The 24621-nt window shown below is 42.8% G+C and overlaps 1 protein-coding gene across 1 annotated transcript in view; it reads left to right on the plus strand.

Moving 5' to 3' along the window:
• Positions 1–24621, plus strand: part of OBSCN (obscurin, cytoskeletal calmodulin and titin-interacting RhoGEF) — a 165755-nt gene that overhangs the window by 45136 nt on the left and 95998 nt on the right. Inside the window, exons 27-43 of the mRNA XM_033512198.1 lie at positions 762–1028; positions 2340–2606; positions 3476–3745; positions 4353–4619; positions 5362–5628; positions 7222–7494; positions 11213–11479; positions 12324–12590; positions 13189–13452; positions 13990–14256; positions 14605–14868; positions 15798–16064; positions 17109–17375; positions 18647–18910; positions 19758–20024; positions 20883–21146; positions 24175–24438. Coding sequence (XP_033368089.1) covers positions 762–1028; positions 2340–2606; positions 3476–3745; positions 4353–4619; positions 5362–5628; positions 7222–7494; positions 11213–11479; positions 12324–12590; positions 13189–13452; positions 13990–14256; positions 14605–14868; positions 15798–16064; positions 17109–17375; positions 18647–18910; positions 19758–20024; positions 20883–21146; positions 24175–24438 — 4533 coding nt within the window. The remainder of the gene's footprint in view (positions 1–761; positions 1029–2339; positions 2607–3475; positions 3746–4352; positions 4620–5361; positions 5629–7221; positions 7495–11212; positions 11480–12323; positions 12591–13188; positions 13453–13989; positions 14257–14604; positions 14869–15797; positions 16065–17108; positions 17376–18646; positions 18911–19757; positions 20025–20882; positions 21147–24174; positions 24439–24621) is intronic.

Here is a 24621-nt window from a genome sequence, read left to right on the forward strand (position 1 = left end):
TGAAAGGTTTTGGGGATGTGGTTTCATGGAGACCTTGGCAGTTGCTGGTGGAATGGTTGGACTCAATCTTAGAGGTCTTTTCCAACCTAAATGATTCTGTGACTCCATTCTATCCAAACAAATATATATATTAAAAAAAATAAATTAAAATTAAATAATAGTCCCAACCCCCCTTCTAAGTTATCTCATCCTTGAAAACAGCATTTTATGAGTGAAGAAGCTGCAAGGAGAAATATCTGCCCAGGGACTGGGAAAGCAAAGAATCAAAATCCTCTTGCTCCCTAAATCTGAGCAAGTTGCTGAATCTCTTTGTATTTTGCCTTTGTGGCCAAAATCATTGTCTTCATCTCATCCTCTGTGTCACAATTTCCCTGGAAATGAGGGACAATTTACTTAAAATGCATTTCTGTGTGCAGTGACAGGAACACAGGAACTGGAGATCTGTGGGATGCTTAGGGTCACTGTAACATCATTTTAGAAAAAAATTACTTATTTTTAAATAAAACACAAACAAAACCTCCAAACTGATTTATGTATAAAAAGAGAACTGCGGGCTCTAGACAATACTTTGATTAGTCTTTTTAATAGATTTTGTTGTTGTTGTTGTTGTTGGAGAAAATGCAGAACCAAGTAAGCAAAATGTGGTGACCGAAGGTGTGCAGGAGACCAGAACAAATCTTCTGATTAACTTCCATGAAATTGTTTGTGATAACAACTGATTTATGGTGATGGTGGTGACGATGCCCCTTGGTTTCCCTCAGCCCGCAATGTAGAGGTCCTGAAGCACCTGCAGGACGTGGAGATCGAGGAGGACAGTTCTGCTGTGTTCTCCTGCGAGCTGTCCCACGACGACGAGGACGTGGAGTGGTTCCTCAATGGCACCCTCCTCTACACCAACAACTTCAACGACATCAAGAGCGTTGGCAAGTGCTACACGCTGACCATGAAGCAGGTGAAACCTGAGGATGCTGGCACGGTGACAATGAAGTCAGACAAGGTGTCAGAGACCGTGAGGCTGAAGGTGATAGGTGGGTCCAGATCACGCTCCTGAATGAAGGGTGCAAATGAACCATTATTTACCAAATCCATGGGGCAATCCTGATTAATGGATAAAAAACATTGAACTGTTATATATGGGCCATGAGGATGGGTGAAGGGTCTGGAGGGGAAGTCTTGAGAGGAGCAGCTGAGGTTATGTGTCACTGTCTGACACAAAATGATTCACACAGATGCAGCTCGAAGTGAGATGGAAGGAGAAGGAAGTTTATTTGTTCTTTCAGTATTTATAGGTTTAAACAGCAACCAGGGATTGGATAGTCAGGTCACCACCTTCCCAACCACACTGGCTGTGAGAGATGTCCATCAAAAGGCAAATCTTTAATGGAATGTATAAACAGCTGTGTTTATGGTTACTTTCCTGGGAAAGTGGCTAGAAATTATGAAAACAATATCGAAAGGCCTGATTCTCAGGGTGACAGTTTTGTGATTTGGTCAGCTGGAGAAGAGGAGACTGAGGAGAGACCTCACTCAGGTCTTCAGTGTGTTCATCAGGGGAAGTGGAAGGGCAGGTACTGATCTCTTCACTCTGGTGGTCAGTGACAGGACTTGAGGAAACGGCTGGGCCTGAGTCATGGGAGGTTTAGGCTGGATATCAGGAAAAGGTTCTTCCATCAGAGGGTGGTGGGCACTGAACAGGCTCCTCAGGGCATGATCATGGTCCCAAGGCTGCCAGAGCTCCAGGAGGGTTTAGAGAATGTTCTCAGGGACAGGAGGAGGTTGTTGGGATGTCTGTGCAGGGACAGGTGTTGGATTGGATGATCCTTGTGGGTCCCTTCCAACTCAGGAAATTCTATAATTCTGTGTTTTTTAATACATCAGTTCTGGAGCTGGATTCAGTCAACCATGAGAAGACAGTTTCCTGCTGTCCTTCATATGTCTGAAAGTTCAGTCACACGACTGAGTTTCTGTGGTTTAGCACATTCTTGGGCACCCTCAGCGAGTGTGCAGGTGACACCCCGCTGAGTGGGGAATGTGGCATGCCTGAGGGTTGGGGTGACACCCAGAGGGACATGGAGACACACAAGAAGTGAAGCTCTCGAGCTACAGCTGGGTTGGGGCAGCCCCTTGTGTCAACACAATCTTGGGATGAAGGGATTTGGAGCAGAATGAAGCATTGAGAGCAGGATGAAGCACTTGGGGGTGCTGGAGAGTGACACTGGTTTAAGTTCTGCATTGGTATCAGCAATATTGCCAAGGATTTATTAATGTCTCTAAATATTTGATAGCAACTGAAAGATCCCAAACATCCTGGTTGTTCTGTTTTGCCTCTTGACCTTCAGAGAAACCTGCTGTCTTCATGAAATCCTTGGATGACGTTTTCGGTGAGGAGCGAGGAGTGATCAAACTGGAATGTGAAGTCTCCAAAGAGAAGGTCAAACCTGTTTGGAAGAAGGATGGTGTGAAGATCACTTCTGGCAAGAAGTATGAGGAGACACAGTCTGGGAAGACCCTGTGCCTCATTATCCATGACCTTGAGAAGACAGATGCGGGGTTATACACCTGTGACATCGGCACTGATGTTGCCAAATCAAAGGTCAGCGTTCAGGGTAAGTGTTGCAGACAGTGGCATCTCAAGGGGTGTTAAAAATATGGTTGGGCTTGATCCCTTGGGTACTCACCTGTTCCTGAACAAATCTCACGTAATACTGTGATGTCTCAACAATCCCTGTTAATTTTGGTGTAAGTATATCTGGGGTTTCTAAGTGAAAATCAGGTGTCAGGAAGGTAGTGACAATATTTTATTCCTGAACATCCATAAAGTGCAGAAATCCTCCAAGAAAAGCAAAAATTTCTCAAAAAAAATCAAAACTAATGACAAAAAAATCCCCCAAGCAGCCTGTTTCATATTGTGAGCTATTGACTCAGAGTCCATTGTAGGAACACAAAAGCAGGACAACAATATCTGTTGTGGAGCCCAGCTGTTCAGCCTGTCCTCTAATCCATGTGTCAGCCTGAAGGACAAAGAATTGTTCATGGCTTCTAAACTCATAATGTTAATGAGAAAAATTTTTAATTTGCCTGGTTTGAACACCAGGAGTAACAAGTCAAAAATTCAAACTTCCTATTTCTCCTGTCAGCACGGAGAAGAACCTCACCAATTGTCCCTGAGCCTTTTTTTCTTATGGCTTTTATCTTCTCTCACTCATTGAATCTTGAATCTGCCCCACTGAGTTGTTCTTCATTCAGTCTGTCCTGACCACAGCCAGGAGATTCACATTTTGCTTTTTTGTGCAACTTTCAGATGATTCTGAGTCTGAAAAATCCTTCCCATGCCACAGCCATCTGTAAGGAATGCAACTGTGTCCTGCCAATCTAGCAGATAAACCCTTTGTATGAGTTAAAAACACCATTAATCTACTCATGTCTATCATAAAAGCATTTTTAACTTGTATTAATGTAATTTTTTGTTCTCCAGAACTGAACATTGGCATCACCAAACGGCTCAAGAACACTGAAATCCAGGAGGGAGAAGATTGCACTTTTGAGTGCATTTTGTCCCATGAAAGCATTGACGACTTCAACTGGACACTGAATGGGAGGAAAGTGGAAAGCGGGGGGAGATTTAAAGCCTCCAATGCAGGTCGGAAATACACACTGAGTATAAAAAATGTGATTCCTGATGACACTGGGGAAGTCATCTTCACTGCCCGTGGTCTCACCTCCAAGGCTTCCCTGGTTGTGAAAGGTAAGGGGATCAGAAAAGCTCTGGGTGTATTTTCTTAAGGTTTGTCAACAAACAGCCACCTTCCCTGTGATCCTTGAAGAGCTGAGATTTTTCCTTAAAAACAAGTGAAATGCCAAAACTTTTAATAGATATTTGAGAACTGACTGCACTAGATGTGTACAGATAATTACAGCCCAGAATGTGCATCAGAGATAATCACCCAAGGCTCCTGGGTGGTCAGTGGAGAGAAGGAATTAGTAATTTTCAGACATAGTTCATAATGTGCAGTTAGTCCTTTTCCACAGAATTAGGAAATCCCAGAATGGTTTGGGTTGGAAGGAACCTTCCATCATCTTGGTCCAACCTTGCACAGGGTGCCCAGAGCAGCTGTGGCTGCCCCTGGATCTCTGGAAGTGTCCAAGGCCAGCTTGGACAGGGCTTGGGACAACCTGGGATAGTGGGAGGTGTTCCTGCCCATGGCAGGGGGTGGTACTGGGTGATCTTTGAGATCCCTTCCAATCCAAACCATTCTTGTGATTCTATGAATTGAATTGCAAAAACCCCAAACATATAGAGATGATTCTCATTCAAAACTCATTTTTTTTCTTTTTTTTTTTAATGTCTGCAGAAAAACCTACTGAGGTTACAAAACAGCTGGTGGATAAAACATCACCAGCAGGGCAGGACATCAGCCTGAGCTGTGAATTGTCCAAAGCTGATGTGAACATCAGGTGGTACAAGGATGGCAAAGCAATCCGGAAAAGCCAGAAATACGAGCTGCAGCAGGAGGGAACACTGGCCACTCTCATCATCCGTGAATCCACCGTCAAGGACAGCGGGGAATACACCTGTGAGACAGAAACCTCCAAAACAACAGCCAGGATCACAGTGCAAGGTCAGTGGAAGGTGGAGCTGGCAGGTTCAGAGGTTGGGTGTAAATATCTACAACCATGAGAGATTTCTTCTCCTCCATCTCCCCAGGCAGGATCAATTTTTAGTTAAAAAAAAAAAATCATTGATTAAAAGCTTAAAAAATTTAGATGTGAAAAAACACCTTTTGGATGCTGAGCAATCTTATGGGCTCTGTAACAAGCCAATCAAAACTGGCAATTTGAATTATTCTATTTTGAATTTTTCTACTTTGAATATGAATGCTGAAAACTGTCTGCAAGAGGAGACCTCACCAGTACATGGACCATGGAATGAAACTTTCCTGAAGATATTTCATCTGATATGTCCTGTGACAGGAGGGGAACCTGGTGATCTTAGCTACGTTCCATCTGATAGGATGGGAGGAAATGGCCTCAAGGTTTAGATTGGATTTTAGCAGAAATTTCTTCATGGAAAGGGTGGTCAGGGATTGGAACAGGATGCCCAAAGGAGTGGTGGAGTGACCACCACTGGGGGAATTTAAAAGATGTGTAGATGTGGTTACTGGGGAGAGGGTTTAATTCAGTTAATAGTTGGACTTGGTGATTTTAAAGGTCTTTTTCAGCCTAAATGATTCCATGATTATTTATTTGATGATTCTGTGAGATGGGGCAAAGGGAATCCAAAACCACTCTGGATGCTCAAGATTAGTTTGGGCAACAAATCTCTCTCATTATTTTTTTTTTTATTTCTTTTTTTCCTTCCAGAAAAGCCCAATTATTTTGTCAAGGAACTCTCAGACCTGAAAGTCGATGAAAGCGGAACTGCAGTTTTTGTGTGCCAGAGTGAGAGAGCTGCATCCTCTGTGGTCTGGAGGAAAGGCATGGCTGAGCTCAGGGCTGGCAGAAAATACGAGATCACACAGAAAGGACAAGTTCTCCAGCTGACCATAAAGAACCTGGAGAAAAGTGACAGTGACACTTACACTTGTGACATTGGGGACTCCCAGTCCAGAGCCAAGCTAACTGTGCAAGGTATGGGTGAGAGGAATGGGGCTGTACATCCCTTTTCTGCCGTGGGAAACATGCACAGGCACAGCTGCATCTCAGCAGGGCAGCAGAGCCGCTGGTTTCTGTTTCTGTCTCTCTCATGGTGGCAGGAACACGTGGCCAAAAATACAGGAATGTAGAGCTGGACATGCAGAGCAGTTTGGATCAATTACACCTGGAGTATTTTGGGTGTGATTTAAACCCCCCAAAGGCTCATGTGAGGGGAGAGGTTGGTGTTCCTCTGTGAATGCAAAATGGATGTGATTTCCAGTGCCTGCTGTTGGATGAGGGAAAATTATCCTGTCCTCAGGTTTTTCTCCTTGATTCTTCTACCCAGGAGTGGTTTCTAAGAGGTGGTGGATAAAAGAAAGTTCCACAGAATCATGGAATGGGTTGGGTTGGAAGGGAACTTCATCCAACCCATCTCTTGCCATGGCAGGGACACCTCCCACTATCCCAGGCTGCTCCAAGCCCCATCCAACCCGGCCTTGGGCACTTTCAAGGATCCAGGGGCAGCCACAGTTTCTCTGGAAACCTGTGCCAGGGCCTGCCCACCCTCCCAGAGATTAATTCCTTCCCAATGTCCCACCTAACCCTGCCCTCTGGAGAAATTATTCAAGAGCAGTCAGATGGAGGTGCAGCAGCAGCATCCACTCGCAAATTATTGTATCTTTTAAAGACAAGGATGTAAAGTCAGGCTCCTCCTCTGATCATCTGCTACAGCATCCTCGAGGAGCAAAGAAATGTGTTTAATCCCCATCATAACCTCAGGCTCTGAGCTGTCTGAATTCACTCTGAGCTTTTTAACACCAGCTTTTCTGAGTGGAAAAACACTTCTCTGTCACGAACGTTAAAGTTCATCCCTGTGTCGGCTTTATAAGGAGAAGGAACATCAGAAATATTTTTTGTATACTGTGAGAACCTTATTTTATATATATTTATAGTGAGGTATGTAAGTGTGTTTATATTTTTATATATATTTTTAGTTGGGGTTGTATCTATCTATGTATCTATGTATTTATATTTATAGAGAGGTTTTCAGGGCAGATTTTTGGGGTTTTTTTTGCCAAAGCCACAGTCAGATATTTTCTCCATTTCCCACAGTGTTTAGGGCTGGACTGAACCTGAGGAAGGCATGGGACCAAAGGTCCTATCCCATAGAAAGGAAGTTGTTTTTGCTGTAGAAAATCAGGCAGGTTATCAAGGGAGAGATCATCTCTTGCTGACATTTAAAGCCCAATAATGCTGTCAGAGACTCATCCTTCCAACCTTTCCAGGGAATTCATTAAGACAAAATTTACATCCCTGGATTTGCATTGCACTGGCTACTTGCTCTGCTTTATGTTTTCTGGCGCTTTAAAGTTGTCTTCACACAATTTTGATGTGTGTCCTGTATATATTATCTTCCTGTGAGCAGGTTTTGTGGTCAATACTGGGGGAATTCTGTTTCAATCTCTTCTGTCCTGAACGTATTTCTTACCTGAAATGCTCACGTGGGAAATCTTGGGAGTTTTCCTTGTCGATTTTCACGGCAGAAAGCGAAGATTCCAGTAATTGATGTATTTATGTTCCTTTCAGGCCAGAAAGTGCTAATAACAGAAGACCTGGAGGATGTCACTGTGTTAGAAGGAGAATCTGCCAAGTTCAAGTGCAGAATCTCTCCCGTAGACTATAGCAGAGTGCAGTGGTTTTTGGATAAAACCCCACTCCATACCAATGAACTTAATGAGATCCAGTCCCAGCCTGGTGGATATCACCTGCTAACGCTGAAAAAGCTCTCACTGAAGGACTCGGGGGTCATTACATTTGAAGCTGGTGATAAGAAAACATCTGCCAGTTTGGTTGTTAAAGGTAAATCCATCATCACAACTGCAGGAGAGGAAATGATGAGTAGGATTAATTAATTAAGTGGGGTTAATGTGGGTAGGTGGAAAAACAAAACAAAAAAAAAGAACAGAAATGCTACAAATTTAGCACCATCATTGTATATCTGTACATGTTCAAGGGTAACATTAATTATATAATGAAATTATGGCTGGAGAATGAACTCTTTGTAATCCTGGACAAATCTTGGGGTGTTTAATGGATTTAGATGGGAATGTTATAATGCAGTGATGTTACAGTGGATGCCTCATTCAGTTTTTCCCAAGCTGACAAGGTGATGATTCAGGAGGAGAAATAAATTAATTCAATGAAAAACAAAAAAAAAGGGGACAAGAAGTAAGTTTTAAATTCAGTTTTCTTTGTTTGAAAGGCAACATTGCATGTGGTCCCTGAAAGTCATTGTTGACAATGGATTGTTTTCTCTGGAAAAGTTAAACTGAGGTAAAACGACAGTGTTTGGTAGCAAAGACATAAAATGAATGCCAGACAGCCCAAGAATGTGGGATTAGAGAGATGTTTCCTTGCTGGAAATATAAATACTTCTCGTTGCCCAGAGATGTAAAACACAGTTTTCTCTGTGACAGATCATCATCTCATTCTTTTCAGAATAACCACATTTATTTTTAAGAAATTTTCTTTTTAAAAAAGTTGAAAAATTGCCCAAATCTTACTAAGCTGCAGAAATACAAATGGATTTCTTTGTCCTGAGGGAAAATGAAAGGTTTTATTTGCAAAATGTTAATTATTTATGTTCTTCAGCAGGAATATTTTCTTCTCAGTTTCTCCCAGATATCATTTGATAGTTAAACAACACTTTACATCATCACTGGTGCCTTCCTGAGGGCTTTATAGTCACAAACACCCAATTATTTGTTACTAACCCTGACCTATAGCTTTGATACAAGCAATCCTGCATCCAAATCTCACAGATTAATTGTGATCTGAGAATTCACACCCCTTCTGAACCATGTCAGATGGTTTTTATATGGATCACCTATTTTGGGAGAATCTCCTGTTTCAGGAGAAGCCCTGTGTCTTCACAAAAGAGCTGGTTGACACTGAAGTCACTGAGGGAGAGGATGTGAGCCTTCAGTGTGACACCTCCAGACCAGACAGCCCTGAGAAGGGGTGCAAAGATGGGAAAAGCCTTAGGAATTCTTCCAAATATAACATCAGGACGTCAGGGTTTGGAGCCAAGCTTGTCATTCAGAGGGCAGAAGAAGGAGACAGTGACAGATGTGGGTGTGAGGCTGGAGCAGACAAAAGCAGTGCAGTGATTACTGTCAAGGCTAAGAACTTTTGGAGTGATGGTTTGGGTCCTAGCACCAAGCCCAGAGTAATTAACTGGAATAAATAATAATAAAAACCATGAAACTACACTGAAAAGGAACAGTGGTGTGCACTGAGGTGTTCCCATCTGGAACAGCAGCCAGGGAGGTGACAAAGTGTGAAACAGGAGAATCCTTCACCTGACCTGGCTCTAGCTCTGAAAAACATTAGTGCCTCCAAGGATCATGGAATTCTAGAATGGTTTGGGTTGGAAGGTACATTAAAGATCATCTCATTCCAAACCCCAAAAAGGGAGCAGTAGGAGGACACCCCAGGCTGGGAGGTAAAACAGAAACCATGGATCAGCTCCTGGAGCTGTCTCCAGTGATGGCCCTCTCCAAGGAGGGAACTCACAGCCCCACATTTGTCTGTGCAATTGCTTTAGGCAGCCAGATTTATTCAGAGAAATGCACCCAAAGAGCACCAAGAGGTGCTCTCCTGCTTGATAGGACATGGGGAAATGGTTTAAAGTAAAAGAGGGTTAATTTAATTAGATTTAAGGGAGAAGTTTTTTACAATGAGGGTGATAAAATACGACAGGAGGTCACCCAGAGAGGTGTGGTGGATGCTCCATCCCTGGAAACATTCAGGGTCAGGTTGGATGGGGTTCTGAGCAGCTTGATCTGGTTGGAGATGTGTGGGGTCATGGCAGGGGGGTTGGACTGGATGAGCTTTAAAGGGCCCTTCCAACCCAAATTGCTCTGTGATTCTGTGCTCTAAGGGACTGTTGTCTGAGCTGAGGCAAAGGTTCTCTTCTTAGAGGAGTCTTTTAACTCTGAGTTAGGTATGGGTTGGTTCTCATCCAGGTCAGATCCAGGCTCATCAAATATCACCTTACAATTTCTCCTGTCCATCTTGAGTCACCGTCCCAGGCTTAGGAGGAGCTCTGTCTCTGTGAGTTAAATCACTCTGTGAGTTAAATTGGTTCCTGGGCAGGTTTGAGCAGGTACAGGGAGGATTTTACAGGCACAGGCTGTGTTTATCCAGACCAGAGGATGCCCCCTGTGCAGCTGGTGTTACACACTTGGGATGGACTGATCAGAAGCTGCACCTGGATTAGGGAAGTCAGCGTGAATAAAAAAAGCATTTGGGTGGCTGGAATGGTCAGCCTGAACCCCAGAGCACTGAGTGGGAGGAAAAGCTGCTTACAGGATTTTTCTAGAGCACAAAGAACCAACTTGAGGCTGTGCAAGAAAGAGAAGACCTTGATGATGGAATAAAGAAGAGCTGGTTGTTAATGATCCCACTTTTCTGCCTTTCTGTAGCACAAGAATATTTGCCCAATATCCATTACACACAAAACAAAGTTCTGTGTTGGCTGCAGTGGGAACTGGATGAACAATTTTCTGTTAGAATTTGCAATGTTCCCACAACAGCCCCAGTTTTCCCCTCACAGGGAAGGGTGTGGATGGATGTAGGATTTAAACACACAGATTCAGGCCAAGGACTCAAGTCATAAGGATGTCTACAAGAAATTGCACTGTTGGAAAGCTTTCCTTTATCTATCAGAGTTTCATCAGAACAGCAGAATGCAAAAATAGAAATTAGAAATTCAGGGACACTGAGTGTCCCAAACTGGAGGTAAAAGGGGGAGAGGATAATAGGGCGTAGATTTCCAACAGCCACAGGTTAAGTGCATCACTGGTCCATAGCTGACCTGTATATTCTTAAGACAGCACAATTCAAGAAATATTTATTTTTCCCTAATCTGAACATTTCAGTTGAGTTTATTTTTCCTCCCAAAAGTGCCTTCCCTGCTCTAGCTCTCCTTAAAGCCTCAAATCCCAGGCTGTGACAGAGCCTGCAGGAGAATCTCCTGTCATGTTCAGCTGTGCTTCCCTCTCTGTGTTTGCTCTGTGTTTTAAGTCTGTGTTCATGCTGGATAAAATAATACACCCTAGGGGTCTCTCATGATGAGAAATCAATACTGCTGTCACGACAGAAAGTGCTTTGCCATTCCTCTGTGTGCTCTGTGCTGTGTGTGAGTTGACCTCAGTGAAGTTTTATGTTTTTTGTGCTGGTGGTCCAGCTCTGAGCAGCCATGTGCAGCACAGTTTGTGTCATTAACTGCAGTGCAGCATCTGCCTCTGATGTTGATAACGAAAGCAGTAAGAGCAGCAGCATCTTCAGCAGTGCAGATAGTGGCTAAAAACAAAATAAGCATCTGGCCTCAATTTTTTTTGCTGCTGTAAAGTGCTGGCAGCCAGATGTGAGATGTCAGAATCTGTTTACTCTTTGCTAGTGCTTTTTCATTCCTGCGGTCTTCTGTCTCAAAAACCAAGTCTGATACTAAAAGAGAAAATTAATTTCCAACCTCACGTGTTTATTTTAACATTTGTGTTATTCCTTTTCTCAGAAACACCAGTTCTTTTCAAGCAAGAGCTCCAAAACGAAGAAGCCAAAGAAGGAAAGCAGGTCAGGCTGACCTGTGAGCTCAGCAAACCTGGTACCCCGGTGAAGTGGATGAAGGGAGACACTGTTCTCTATGCCAGTGAGAAGTACGAATTTAAGCAGCAAGGGACTGTGGCAGAGCTCATCATTCGAGATGTGAAATCTGTAGATGCTGGGGACTACACCTGCAGTGCTGGGGAGCTGAAAACCACTGCTCAGGTCAAAGTGAATGGTGGGTACAATCTGAGATATTGCTGCACTTAATCAAGTGCTTAATAGAGCTGTTAAACAAAAACAAATCACATAACACTTCATTTTTTTGGTGCCATCTTTAATAAGTAAAATTTAAAGTTATTATTGCACCCTTGTAGGCACCTATTTTATTGTGCATAATGTATTTTATTCATGTGATTTCATGTTTTGTGTCTGGGGTTTTCAATCTGTAACTGTCCACTGGGGGAAAAAAAAAAAATAAGTGCAGAGGATTAATTTTCTCTGTGCTGTAATTCCTGCTCTACCAGCTGCTTTACATGGCTGTGATTTAAACTGGAATTGGAGGTGGAGACCAGTAGCACTGAAGCATAAGGATGTGAAAACATAAATCCAGTCCCTGGAAAATTGAAGGTGGTCAAGTATTTAATAGACTCCAGACTCCACAAAACAGCCTTTCAAAGACTCTTAGATGCCATCTCCACTCTCCACTTCCCTTAAACAAATAAACAGCCTTTAGCAGCATGTGCTGGAAGAGAAAGCTGGATGTGAATGTGATTTCAGAGCCCTGCAGGAGCAGAAAGTTCATTAGGTGATGGTGCCCAGAGGAATCTGAAAAGGTCCTTTTCATTAATAAAAGGAAACTTCCCCCACATTTCTAATAATCCACAGTGAGGTGGTAACATCAGAGGGAGAGATTTATTCCTGCTCCCAGGCAGAGTCTCCTTGGTGCCTCACAGCCAGTGGAAGGCCTAGGGCTGCTCAGCTTTTTTGGGAAAGGCCTGGATTTAAGAGGTGGCAGCTCTCATGGGAGGAGTTGATGTAGAACAGATCAACCTGTCCTAACCCCTGGCTCTGTGTTCCAGCTGTGCCTGTCCTTTTCAAACAAGCCCTGGAGAACACGGATATGGAAGAAGGGAAATCCGTCTCCTTGCGCTGTGAACTCACAAAAGCCGATGCCACCGTGGTGTGGAAGAAGGGAGAAGCCACGCTCCAGGCAAGTGCCAAATATGAAATGAAGCAGAAGGGGACAGTGGCAGAGCTGGTGATTCATAATGCAGAGCCAGAAGATGCGGGAAGATACACCTGTGACACTGGAGACCAGCAGACCACAGCCCAAGTCAAAATCCATGGTAGGAATGAGACACCTGCTTGTGACCATTTGTTGTTGTTCTTGCTGTGTCCCCTGGACGCTTTCAGAGAGTGTTCAGGAGAACAGGGATCAGCACAAACACAAGGCAGCTCTGGGTGCATCATGTTCTTCGTTTTCTGGGATGGTAATTTCATGCTAAAATATATCAATCAAAGGCACCTGATAAAGTCATTTATTTTCTTTCCTATTAAATGTCTCTTGTGCTTTGGATAGAGGTGACTGTCCAAGCTCTAAGATGTAAGAAGGGTCTCAGCTACACATTTTATGAAAGAATATTCCATTTTTCTCTCCACTTTCTCAACAAGTTTTTGCATGTCTGTGACCAACAACTTTGGGCAGCAGAAGGGTAATTATTTTGATGTTCTAATTATTAGGAAATAATTGTTCTTTTTTTCATTTGGTCCAAAACTCTTGCTGCTGCTGTAAATATCAGCAGACTCCTGGAGGTGCAGGTAGGTCAGAGCTTCTTTGCTGTGTGTGCCGAGAAGATTTGAATTTGTTTTGGCTTTAAGTCCCGTGTGAGGTCACCAGGTGGTGACGATGCGCCTGAAGTAAACTGAGAATGCTTCACTCCTCAGCTGTGTCCGTGCTCTTCAAGGAAGAGCTGAAGCCTGTGGAAGCTGTGGAAGGTGGGACAGCCACCCTGCGATGCCAGCTGGGCACAGAGGCCCCTGTGGAGTGGAGGAAGGGGCAAACTCTTCTCCGGGCGAGTAGCAAGTACAAGATGAGGCAGGAGGGCACCGTGGCCGAGCTGCTGATCCATGACCTGGAGCCAAAGGATGCTGGAGACTATTCATGTCTAGTGGGGAACCAAAAAACCACAGCAGCCTTGTCAGTGAATGGTAAAAAGGCAGAAATAACCTGTGAAACTCTGGAATGTTTTTGTCCACCTCTTTCCTTCTCCTCTCTGTACGTTCCCTCACAACAGCTTCCTTCATGTCCTGCTTCCACTGCTTTCTTCTACCCACTTTTTCATGTCACTCCTGTCCCCAGTCCCCATTTCATCATACCCCATGTTGGATGTGTGTATGTGTTCTCACCTTCCCCCAAGTGAAGGATGTGATCCTGCACGTGTGCTTTCCTGAATCACCATGGAATCCTAAGATTCTTTGGGATTTTCTGTTTCAGAGGGTTCATCATGTGTAATGATGAGAATGAGTTTGTCTCCCTTGATGCATGATCTCAGCCAAGATCATGGTTTTGTTGACTCCCACAGAACAATTTACTAAAGAATTCCTTTTACCATCCAAGAAAAAAAGACAGGATGCGTTTAAGGATAAGGGTGTTGGAGTAAGGCTTAGGTAGACACACAATTGATCACGATTCAGCCTCTGAGTGGGGTCTAGGGTGGCAATCCATTTCCATTCTGCATCTCTCAGCCCTGCCAGTCCGTTTCAAGCAAGAGCTGAGGAACGAGGAGGCCACGGAGAGCGGGACAGCGACGCTGCAGTGCGAGTTGAGCCGGCCAGGAGGCTCCATCCAGTGGAGGAAGGACGGGAAGGTGCTGATCCCAAACGGGAAATACAAAATGAGGCGGGAAGGGCGCTTTGTTGAGCTGGTTATCCAAGACCTGGACCTGACGGATGCTGGGAGCTACACCTGCGTGTGTGGAGAGCAGGAGAGCACAGCTGCTTTGAGAGTGAATGGTAACCCTCCTACCCACATTTCTCTTTAAACCCCAAATGTAGCAGTTTTGGCAGCATTTCCTGGTCAGCCAGAGCTTGCTCAGTGTGATTTCTTAGGGGTTTCATGTTCTTGGCTCTGTAGTGCCAGAGGGTCACTCTATGGGAGAATATTCCCTTGTGCCTTTTTATCTTGAGGCAGCACCTGTATGTTATCTATTGTTTAATTTATTTCTCTCACCTCTAGGAGGTTTTACCCCCTTTTTCAGTTGTACCCACCTAGAAACAGAGCGTTTTTGGTTGGGTGTACACACTGCAGCCCAGTAACTCCAGTTCATTTCATTCATTCTCTGTTGGTATTGCATCCTTCAGCCTTGCCTATCCTCTTCCAAGAAGAATTGACGAACAAGGAAGCTACAGAGGGGGAGGCAGTCACTCTGCACTGCAAACTGAGCAAATCAGCCCCAGTTGAGTGGAAAAAAGGCAGTATGGTGCTCAAGCCAAGTGAAAAGTACAAAATAGAGCAGGAAGGTCCCATTGTGGAGCTGACAATCCAGGATTTGGATTTGGGAGACGCTGGGGATTACAGCTGTGTGTGTGGAGACCGACAGACTACAGCTGCTCTGGCAGTAAATGGTAAAAAAGAAATTCTCAGCGTGTGTTCCAAGTCAGCCTGTGCAATTCCAAGATCTCTTCGTCTCCTACTTCTGCTTCCTCTGATCCCTGTGTACTTCCAATCCTCCTTTCTGCTGATTAATTTTCCTATCCTTTCTTCCCTCTCTCTCTTTTTCTCCTTTCACCTGATGCCCCCTTGAAATGCTTCCAAGGTGCTGTAGTCAAAAGACAAGTGGAGAACAGGTTCCCAACTCAACACAACCTCCCTAGTCCAGATTAGCTTCTTCTTTAGAAGTTTTCCCATAGGAACTGACCTAAAAGTGGGAATAATATTTATTTTTTGTGATTTAGACTGTGGCACTTGTTGCTTCTAAGAGGAACAAGTTTTCATCCATGTATGCTACACAAGGACAATCTTAATAAAAAATAGGCTTTTTATGCTCCTGCTATTCCCAGCTCTTTTTTTATCAATTTTGGCTTAATAATTCCCAAACAAGTACTTTATTTCTGCAAAAAACTGACAGCATGTTTGCAACTGCTCTGCTTTAAGGGACTCTTATTTATAAAAATTCAGACAGTGCCATGGATCAGGCCCTTCTGTAGAACTCCTGCTTTCCTCAGGGGAAACAAAATGCTCTGTGTCTCATATTGAAATACAATCTCTAATTTTGTGTCTTTGATTTTGTGGCGTATAAAGTAAAGGGTGGTTGGCTTGCCAACTAATTTACAGATTGACTTGATTTTACAGAAAGTTTTAAAGTGTGAGGACTGAAAAAAAAAATTAGACTGAATGATCTTCTGAAGGGTTAGAGGCTGGAGTAAAATTTGTGGAGGAACTAAATCTGGGAAGAGACCAAGAAGGTCTGGTGGCTCCAGGGAGATAAGAGAGGGATTAAGTCATGGATTCAGGCTTTCCCAGGGTTGATGCCATGTCCGTGTTTGCTCTGCAGTCCTGCCTGCTCTTTTCACCAAGGGACTCATGGACAAAGAAGCCACCGAGGGTAAAAGTGTCTCCCTGCACTGCGAGCTGAACAAGGCTGCTGCTAACGTGGAGTGGAGGAAGGGGCTCAAGACCCTCAAGCCAAGTGAAAAATACAAAATGAAGCGGGAAGGTGTCGTGGCTGAGCTTATAATCCAAAATCTAGGCACGGCGGATGCTGGGAATTATTCCTGTGTGTGTGGAGACCAGCAGACCATGGCAGTTTTAACAGTTCATGGTAAAACAAACAAAACTAGGCACATCCTGAAAGTAACTCCCCTGATTTCTCTCTTCCTTTGGAGAGACCCTTGGATACACTCCCATCTCCTTCTCCAGCCAGACTTTTATCCACAGCTCACTGATGCCACTGAAATGTGTCCATTGGCATCGGTGCAGCTGGAATTTGTGGCACAAGAGGGATATCGGTGTCCAAGCCCAGACTAAGGCAGCCAGGGTTGCTGCCACTCTTTTAATTAGGGGCCATCGTTTTGCTTTCCCCTTGAAAGGTCCTTTATTTGACTTCCCATTATGCTCAAGACAAAAATGGGTTTGCTTCAAAGGGATTATGTCTGAGGGATTTTAATCCCAAAAGGTTAGGTTATTCCATGGAATCTTAGGCCCATATTCCATTCCTGAGACAACAAAGTGCTTTTATACTTACAGCCCAGTTGTCATGGAATTCAGTTGGTGTTCTGTGTAAAGCCCAGAATTTCTAAAGGACAACCATTCTCAGGGAGAACTTTGATTTTTACTGAACCTGACATCTTTGAAAGGGTATGTCAGTTCAGGAGAAAATGCTTGTTTTCCCACCATGTATTGAAATGAACAATTTCATTTCAAACTGACATTTAAAATGAAACTCCAGTGTTTCATTTTTAAATTTTTTTTTAATGTAAAATGTCTCTTTGTTTGCTTAACAGGAAACATCCTCCTGTTGTGGTTTATAATGTCACAAAAGAAAACCATTTTCTTTCCAGAAATTTCAAATTGGTGTTTTGTTCTTATTGACTGAAATTTCACAGGGGAAAAAAATGGTGTTTCAAGCTCTATTTGCATTGATTTGTGACTCTAAGTACATGTAAAATACCTCTATGCATTACTGCAAACATTAAATCCTCTCCTGGTGATGACATTTCTTTCCCAACGCTGATTCATGGAGACACATGAGAATCTCTGTTCTTGTGTTGATAAATCAGTTCAAGATAAGAGGGAGAAGGAAACTTAAACCTAATTTTAACTCTTTGGAGCACTACATCTCACTGCTGATATTGCTGTCCTTCAGCTTTGCCTGCATTTTTCAAGGAAGGGTTGAAGAACAGGGAAGCCACGGACGGTTCAACAGCCACTCTGCGCTGCGAGCTGAGCAAGGTCGGCGTCCCAGTGGAGTGGAAAAAAGGGGAAAAGGCACTCAAACCAAGTGAAAAGTACAGGATGAGACAGGAAGATACAGCTGCAGAGCTGCTGATCCGAGATCTGGAGGTGGAAGATACGGGAGAATACACCTGTGTGTGTGGAGATCAGAAGACCTCGGCTGTCTTGACAGTCCATGGTAAAAAAGCTGCTCTCCCTTGGGATAAAAGTACCTCAAGGACATCCCTTTTCTCTCTCTCTCCTTCCCACTTGCTTTGGTGTTTTGATTCTGCAGCATTTTCTTGGCTTGCTGGTGCTGTTTCTTCTCCCAGTGTCTGTCAGTTTGAAACTGATGGCTTTATATCAGAGTAAAGAAAAGCTGTGAGAATTTCCCATCTCAAAGAGCAGGAGTGAGCAGACCTCCAGCAGAAGATCGTTCTCTTTGTGAGAGGGGTTTCTCTTTGTGTCTCCCTGGCATCAGTGGATTTTCATTCTTAACCTGAAGGAAAGTTCTTGAAATCTGCTGAGCTCAGTCAGTGAGAGGTTTTTCCATTCAGGAATGGGTGACCACCCTCCTCTTGTGCAGCATTCTGGTATATTCTGCTGAGGAGATGGTACTTAAATAAACCCCCATCCCTCAGCATTATTCTGCTGGTCCTGACTTAGGGAATAACAGGGGAAATTTTGCTCCTGGCTTTGCCATGGTGAATGGTGATGAGCTCTGGTTGCCCCTCAGAAGGAGCAGTTCATGTACAGCTCCCAAAGAGGGAGTAACAGCTTTTATTTAAGATATCTCTTATGGATAAAAACCTCCCAAGGACTGGGGGAAATTGAGGAGGCAAAATTATTCTCCCAGATTTTGTGCACGTTTTTCCTTCACCTTCTTTCTCCCAGCTGGAGGAATTCCTGTTTCTCCCCTCTTTTGATCTATCATTTTCATCCCTATGCAAGTCACTTCCATTTTGTTTTAATGGCACATCATTAGACAACTTGTTGAATGCTGCTAAAATAACCTGTAATCCTGATATTAGTGTCATTGTGTCCTTGGAAATTTTAGGTTAAAGGTGCACCTGAGGCTGTATTACTATTTTATTTTTTTTCTGAACCACAAATACAAATGATGATGTTAGGAAAGGCAGGGATCTCCAGCAGTGCTGTCACCCTGGCTGATGACTTTTAATCAAAATTCAGGTCATTAATGTTCAAGATAGATTATTTCAGAGTGAAATAGGTATTGAGGAGTATTGGAATCAGCTGTGAAGTAGTGAATATGAGCAAGTTAATGTTAGAAGCAGGTCTTGGTGGAAATAATCCTGCTGGGATCCTGTGGTAGTTTTCTATTAGAGGCAGCATTCCAGACTGATTTGTTGTCTTGTGACAGTGAAGGACTGGCCACAGGACCCAGTCCTGAGTTCCCCAAGGTCTGGTTAATGGTTTTGATGTCCTTTCTGTTTATATTACACCCCATAGCTCTGCCTGCACAGTTCAAAAGAGATCTTGTCAATGTGGAAGGCACAGAAAACAGGACGGCAGTTCTGCAGTGTGAGCTGAGCAAACCCGCCCCGGTGGAGTGGAGGAGGGGGCAGGAGGTGCTCAGACCTAGTGAAAAATACAAAATGAGGCTGAAGGACACCACGGCTGAGCTGACAATCCACAGCCTGGAGGAAGGAGATGCAGGAGATTACACCTGTGTGTGTGGAGACAAGACCACCACAGCTTCCCTGACAGTGCATGGTAAAACATCTGGGTTAAGAGGAATTTTCTGTGTCGTCATCTGTGATTCCTCCTGGGGGATCACAATCTGCTCTTAGTCCCTTCTGTTATTTTTAAATGTTATGGCAGCTGTTCCAACCACTGGGAATATCTTCCACTGAAAGTTCTTCCTTTGGGACTGGTAAACAGCATCACAGAGCCTTTTCAGTCCCTGCTCTTCCTTGCTGGAATTTGGAAGTGGAAAATGAAAAGCTTGATGAAGTCAGAAATAGCACTTTGGAATATTTTCACCCATTTGTTTCTTTAGGGCGTATCACTGAGATTTCTCTTGGTTCTCTTGGATGAATTTGAAAAGTGATGAAATTCTAATTTTCAACTACATGGTGTTCATTTTAATTCTTAATCTGGTTTGGAGAAAGAGCTGTGCATAGTTCCTTGAAATCTTGGGATCAGCTTTCTGTTGTTCTATCTTAAAATGCCTTTAAAGCATACCTCCCAGTACTGATATTATATAGATTTCCAAATCACAGAGAGTTGAGGGGTTGAGACTGGTGTGGTTCTCCGTATCATGCCATGTCTCATATCATAAAAAACCCCCTCTGATTTATGAATAAAGTGTTTTCCATCTGTCCAAACTCATTCTTTTATGGTTCTCAGAGTTGTTATAAATCAACACTGATTTCCAAGTCATTGTGAGATGCTGAATGTGGTGTCTTGCAAAGCACAAGTCAGGGATGCCCCTGAAATCGTCCTTTGCTCTCAGTTTCTGTACATTCTAAAGCATTTTAAAGTGTTTTAATCCAGTGGAGCAGTAAAGACACGGTGTTTGCTCAATTTTAAAGTGCTCTCTTTCACCTGTGATCTTCAGCCCTCCCTCCCCACTTTAAGAAAGAGCTGAAGAACGTGGAAGGCACAGAAAACGGCACGGCCACTTTCTGCTGTGAGCTGAGCAAAGCTGGAGCTGCCGTGGCGTGGAGGAAAGGAGACAAAACCCTGGGGATAAGTGACAAGTTCACCATGAGATGCCAGGGCACGGTGGCAGAGCTGCTGATCCGGGATTTGGTCCTGGCAGATGCTGGAGATTACACGTGCTCTTGTGGAGAGCAGGAAACCACGGCTGCGCTCAAAGTGAATGGTAAAAAAAAACAATTAAAAAAACCAAAAAAGCATAATAAATTAGAGATGTTTTTCAAAGAGCTTTTTTAAAAATTTTTGTTTTAAGAATGTAGGAGTGTCAGCTTTGAAGGTGCAGCCCTGTTTCTGTTGAGTTCAGCATTATCTGGTTGGAAATGGGAATTTTGGTCAGTGTCAGGTGCAGGTTGGACATTCATGATAAATATTTCAGATATTCATCTTGATGTTAACTCATTTTTTTTGATACTTATGTTCTGCAGTAGGTGCTGAGAAATAGAAAATCACATTATTGTGATGTTGATTGTAAAGATGTCGCAGTCCTAAAGTTGAGAAGATTTGTTGATGAGATATTTTTGAGACAGTTATCAGTGTTTCAGTATAATTTGATGGTCAAGCTCTGCTAGACCTCTGTGAGGTGAAATTATAGATTAGTTTGGGTTGGAAATGACCTTTTAAAGGTCCCTGATGGAAAAGTGAAGCTGATGGCTCAGATATAGGTTCATTTATGAACTTTTCCAGTAAGAATTTAGAATTTTTCATGGAATTTAGATGCTCTGGTTAGGCTTGATTTTCCATTCTAGCAGGCAATATCCAAGGTAGGTCTCATGTAGGTCTGAAGTTGAGACTGATGTGATTCTTCACTTCACACCATGGACTTCACCATAAAAAAACCTCTCTGGCTTATGAACGAGGTGCTTTCCATCTTTCCAAAGCCTCTTTCTCATGGTTCTCAGGGTGGTCACCAATCCCGATGGATTTGATTAGGATTTGATTTATCACTTGTGGTTGTCAGCCCACGTGAAGTGGTGACTTGAGTTGCTGCCATGGTCCCACATTCTGCTCCTTTTGAACCCCCCAGCCCTGCCTGTGCACTTCCAGAAGGAGATGAGGGATGAAGAAGCCACAGAAGGTACAACAGCCACTCTCCAGTGTGAGCTGTCCAGAGCTGCCTCCGTGGAGTGGAGAAAGAAACACAAAGTGCTCAAACCGAGTGAAAAATACACAATGAGGCAGGAGGGCACCTCAGCCCAGCTGCTGATCCATGCTCTGGAGGTCAGGGATGCTGGGGAATACTCCTGTGTGTGTGGCGAGGAGAAGACGACGGCGGCACTGACAGTGCACGGTAAAGAGCACAGGAAAGGGACCTTTTTGGGTGGTGTTTGTCCCTCCTCCTCTGGAAGCCTCAGTACTGACACACAGCGAGTTCTTTCTCTAATCTTGCCATCATTAATTCTGTTCATAACAGACTTTCTTCTTTTTATTGTGGTTTTTGTATAATTCTAACCGCCAGTGCAGTTCTATTGATTTTATTAACGTTTTCCTTGTTTATTCCCCTTGTTGGTGCAGGGCTGTATTTCTTTGTACCACACCAAAGGCTGAAGGATGTCACAGATTTGCTTTTTTATTCTGTTTTACTCACTTTTGACTTGAACCTAGACAGATGGAGCAGCAGGAACATCCACAGCTCTTTAAAAGAACAATTTTATTTCAGTTTGCATAAGGATTTGACAAGTAGTTTTCAATAATAAAAAGAAAATTCGGTTCAGTGTAATTTTCTTTGTAACTCTGACCAAGAATAATGTTGATTTTTGTTCAGGTATTACAGAATACACAGCATTAGAGTAGGAGAATATTTCAGAATTCTCAGCAAAATTCATCTCCAAACTTCTCCTGGAAAAGAGGGAAACTTTATTTTCACTATTAACATGGGACAGTCAGAAGTAGTTTCAGTCTCTTTCTCACCTGGAAATCCAGTAGGTCTGAATTCAGGAAGTTGATTTCTTTGCTTTTCTGCCCATCTCTGTATTTGCCAATAAAAGAAGGATTGCTTCAGTCTTGAACCTTCAATTTAACCATGAAAAATAGAATTGGACTTGTACAGGTCAGTCCATCCTTGCTCCCCTAGTCACCATCATTACTGCCAGAAAGTTCTTTATTTCAGCTGAAGTCTATCTTGAACTGGCTTAAGGAATTGATTCCTATAGAAACAGAGAAATATTTCTATAAAATTTAAACCAAGAAGTAATGGGATGCTCCAAATTACACATCTCAGTTATGAGGGTTTATTTGCATCAGGCTTGAACTTTTGGACTTGAATTTGCTTCACAAAATGTTATATCCCCAAATCCCTCATTTCAGATCTTTTATTTGTGTTGTTGAATGTTCCTAAATATTTTCCATCTGGTCTTGCTGAATTGCAGACTTTTTTATCACCACTAATTCAAACAAATCTATATCTTGACCCAGTTTAAAGATGTGTTTTCACCCTTTCTCTTTCCCCACATTGAGATCATCTTCAAAATCAGTGAAACTTTTCATTCCATTGTCCAAGTCACTACAGAAAATTCTGAATAATCCTGAACTGAGAGTAGTGAGAAACTCTGCTCAACTCATTCTTTCATTGTGAGCACAACCCCCAGCTCAATATCCTGTAACTGTGGTTCTCAGATTAGTAGCACTTTCCTTCTGTAATTCTACCTATATCTAAGTTAAAGTTAAAACTTTACTAAAATAATAATGTAGAACATAAAATGTGTCTTATAGTAAAAATATAAAAAATTAAAAATATATATAAAATATATAAAATATAAAAATTATATAAAATTATCAAAAATATAGAAAATAAATATAAAATGCAGCTTAATCTATACCAAGAAAAAATTACCTTGGTCCACTCCTTCATGAGGAGAAAAGCTCTTGGCATATCTGAATTTTTTAAATAATTAAATTGAGGAGGCCACAATTCCTTGGATCCTCTCTCTGCTCTCTCTCTTTTTCTGACAAGCATTATGAATGGGATTCAGCTTCAAGACTGAGGAGTATTCCTAAATTCCATTTGTATCAGTGGAGATCTATCAAACTCAGACCATGGTGATCAGAGGGAGCTCCAGCTCATTTTAAAGCAGATATTTACATTTGGAGCTCTATCAGCTCCACTGACTTTATATAAGTGATTTTTCTTTCTTTACTCTCTGGGATTTTAGAATCTCAGCCAGAACTAAGTGTGTATATTTCAATCTGAAATGTATTTTTCATCTCTTAGTTCCTGTTTTTTTGCATACTTGACAAACATCAGCCACTCTCTTTGATTTCTCCAGTGTCACTGTCAGTGTCTGAAATTGGTTGTGCCTGCACCTTAAGACTTCCAGGACAAATTTCATCACACCAAATTACTATAGAATATATTAATTTAAATATTCTCTAATCCCCTTTTTTTTCCCCTTTTCCAAGCCAGAATTTCTGTTACTTCCTTAATTAAAACTAACATTTAATAGAAATGAAGAAGAATTAATTAAACACTTCAGCTTTTCCCATGTCCACTCATCACCAACTTACATTCCTGAAAGAGAGGCAGATCAACATCTCCCTTGCTGCTTTCCTTCTGCATTAATGCTGCATTAATGTCTGCACAATTATCCTCCACATCCTTATTTTCAATTATTTCTTTCTTGCTGTTCAGGGTCAGGAATTGGAGACCATCCTCTCAATCTCTTTCTTAGCTATTTTATATCCAAATATAGTTCCCTTAGTGGATGTCATCCCATCTGATTGCTTCCACATATTGCTACATTTCCATCCATTTTTATGGTCTGAATAATCCTGTTTGTTGTTCCAAAAGGGATGAGGTGTCAGGAAGCACTTGAACTTCCTCGGGTGAGGGATTTATGGCAGATTTCTGCAGTGGCTGCATCATCCTTCCCTTTCCTTTTTATTCCTACCCAAGCACTTTCAGGATCTCTCTCTGATTCTGCTCTTCAGTTTTATCTTAACTCTGGGCTAGGACTGAAGGCATCCTTAAAATGTGAATTAAAAGGTTTTAACTTGTTCCTTTAGCTTTTTTCCTGATCCTGGGTGTAACCTGTTGTATTAACTTTCTAGGCTGGGTTATACTGAGAAAGTTGCAGTTTTAACCATACATGAAGTTTCCATATTTCTGCTGTTTATTTTCCATGCATCTCTAAACCAATCAGCAAATTTATTTAATATTTGCTGATAGAAATGACAAGAGCCTTTTTGTCTGTGATACAAATCAGCACCTTCCTTCTGTGAGATGATCCTCACGTAACCAGGCATTAAACACTGGTGAACATCAATTATTTTGGTGGTCAGGAGCTGCTTGCCATGAAAACCTTTGCTGCTCTGTTTCTCAGCCCTTCCTGCTCTGTTCAAAGAAGAGTTAAGAGATGAGGAGGCCAAGGAGGGTGAAGCAGTCACTCTGCGTTGTGAGCTGACCAAACCTGCCCCAGTGGAGTGGAAAAAGGGACACACAGCCCTCAAACCCAGCGAGAAATACAAAATGAGGCAGAAGGATGTCACTGCAGAGCTGGTGATCCACAGCCTGACGGAGAGCGATGCTGGGGATTACACCTGTGTGTGTGGGGAGGAGCAGTCCACAGCCTCCTTGGCAGTACATGGTAATGACCAACTCCATCTGGATATCATCATTATTGAGATTATGGTTTGGATTGTTATCATCACCACGGTCACTGCTACCTGTGCACGCTCCCTCTCAGTCTGACCTTTTTGCACGAGGATGAATTTTGTGATTTAAGGGTAAAACCTTCCCCCAGTTCCACGTGCAAGGTGGTTTCAGGACC

Source organism: Parus major, chromosome 2, assembly GCF_001522545.3.
Source record: "Parus major isolate Abel chromosome 2, Parus_major1.1, whole genome shotgun sequence".
NCBI lineage: Eukaryota > Metazoa > Chordata > Aves > Passeriformes > Paridae > Parus > Parus major.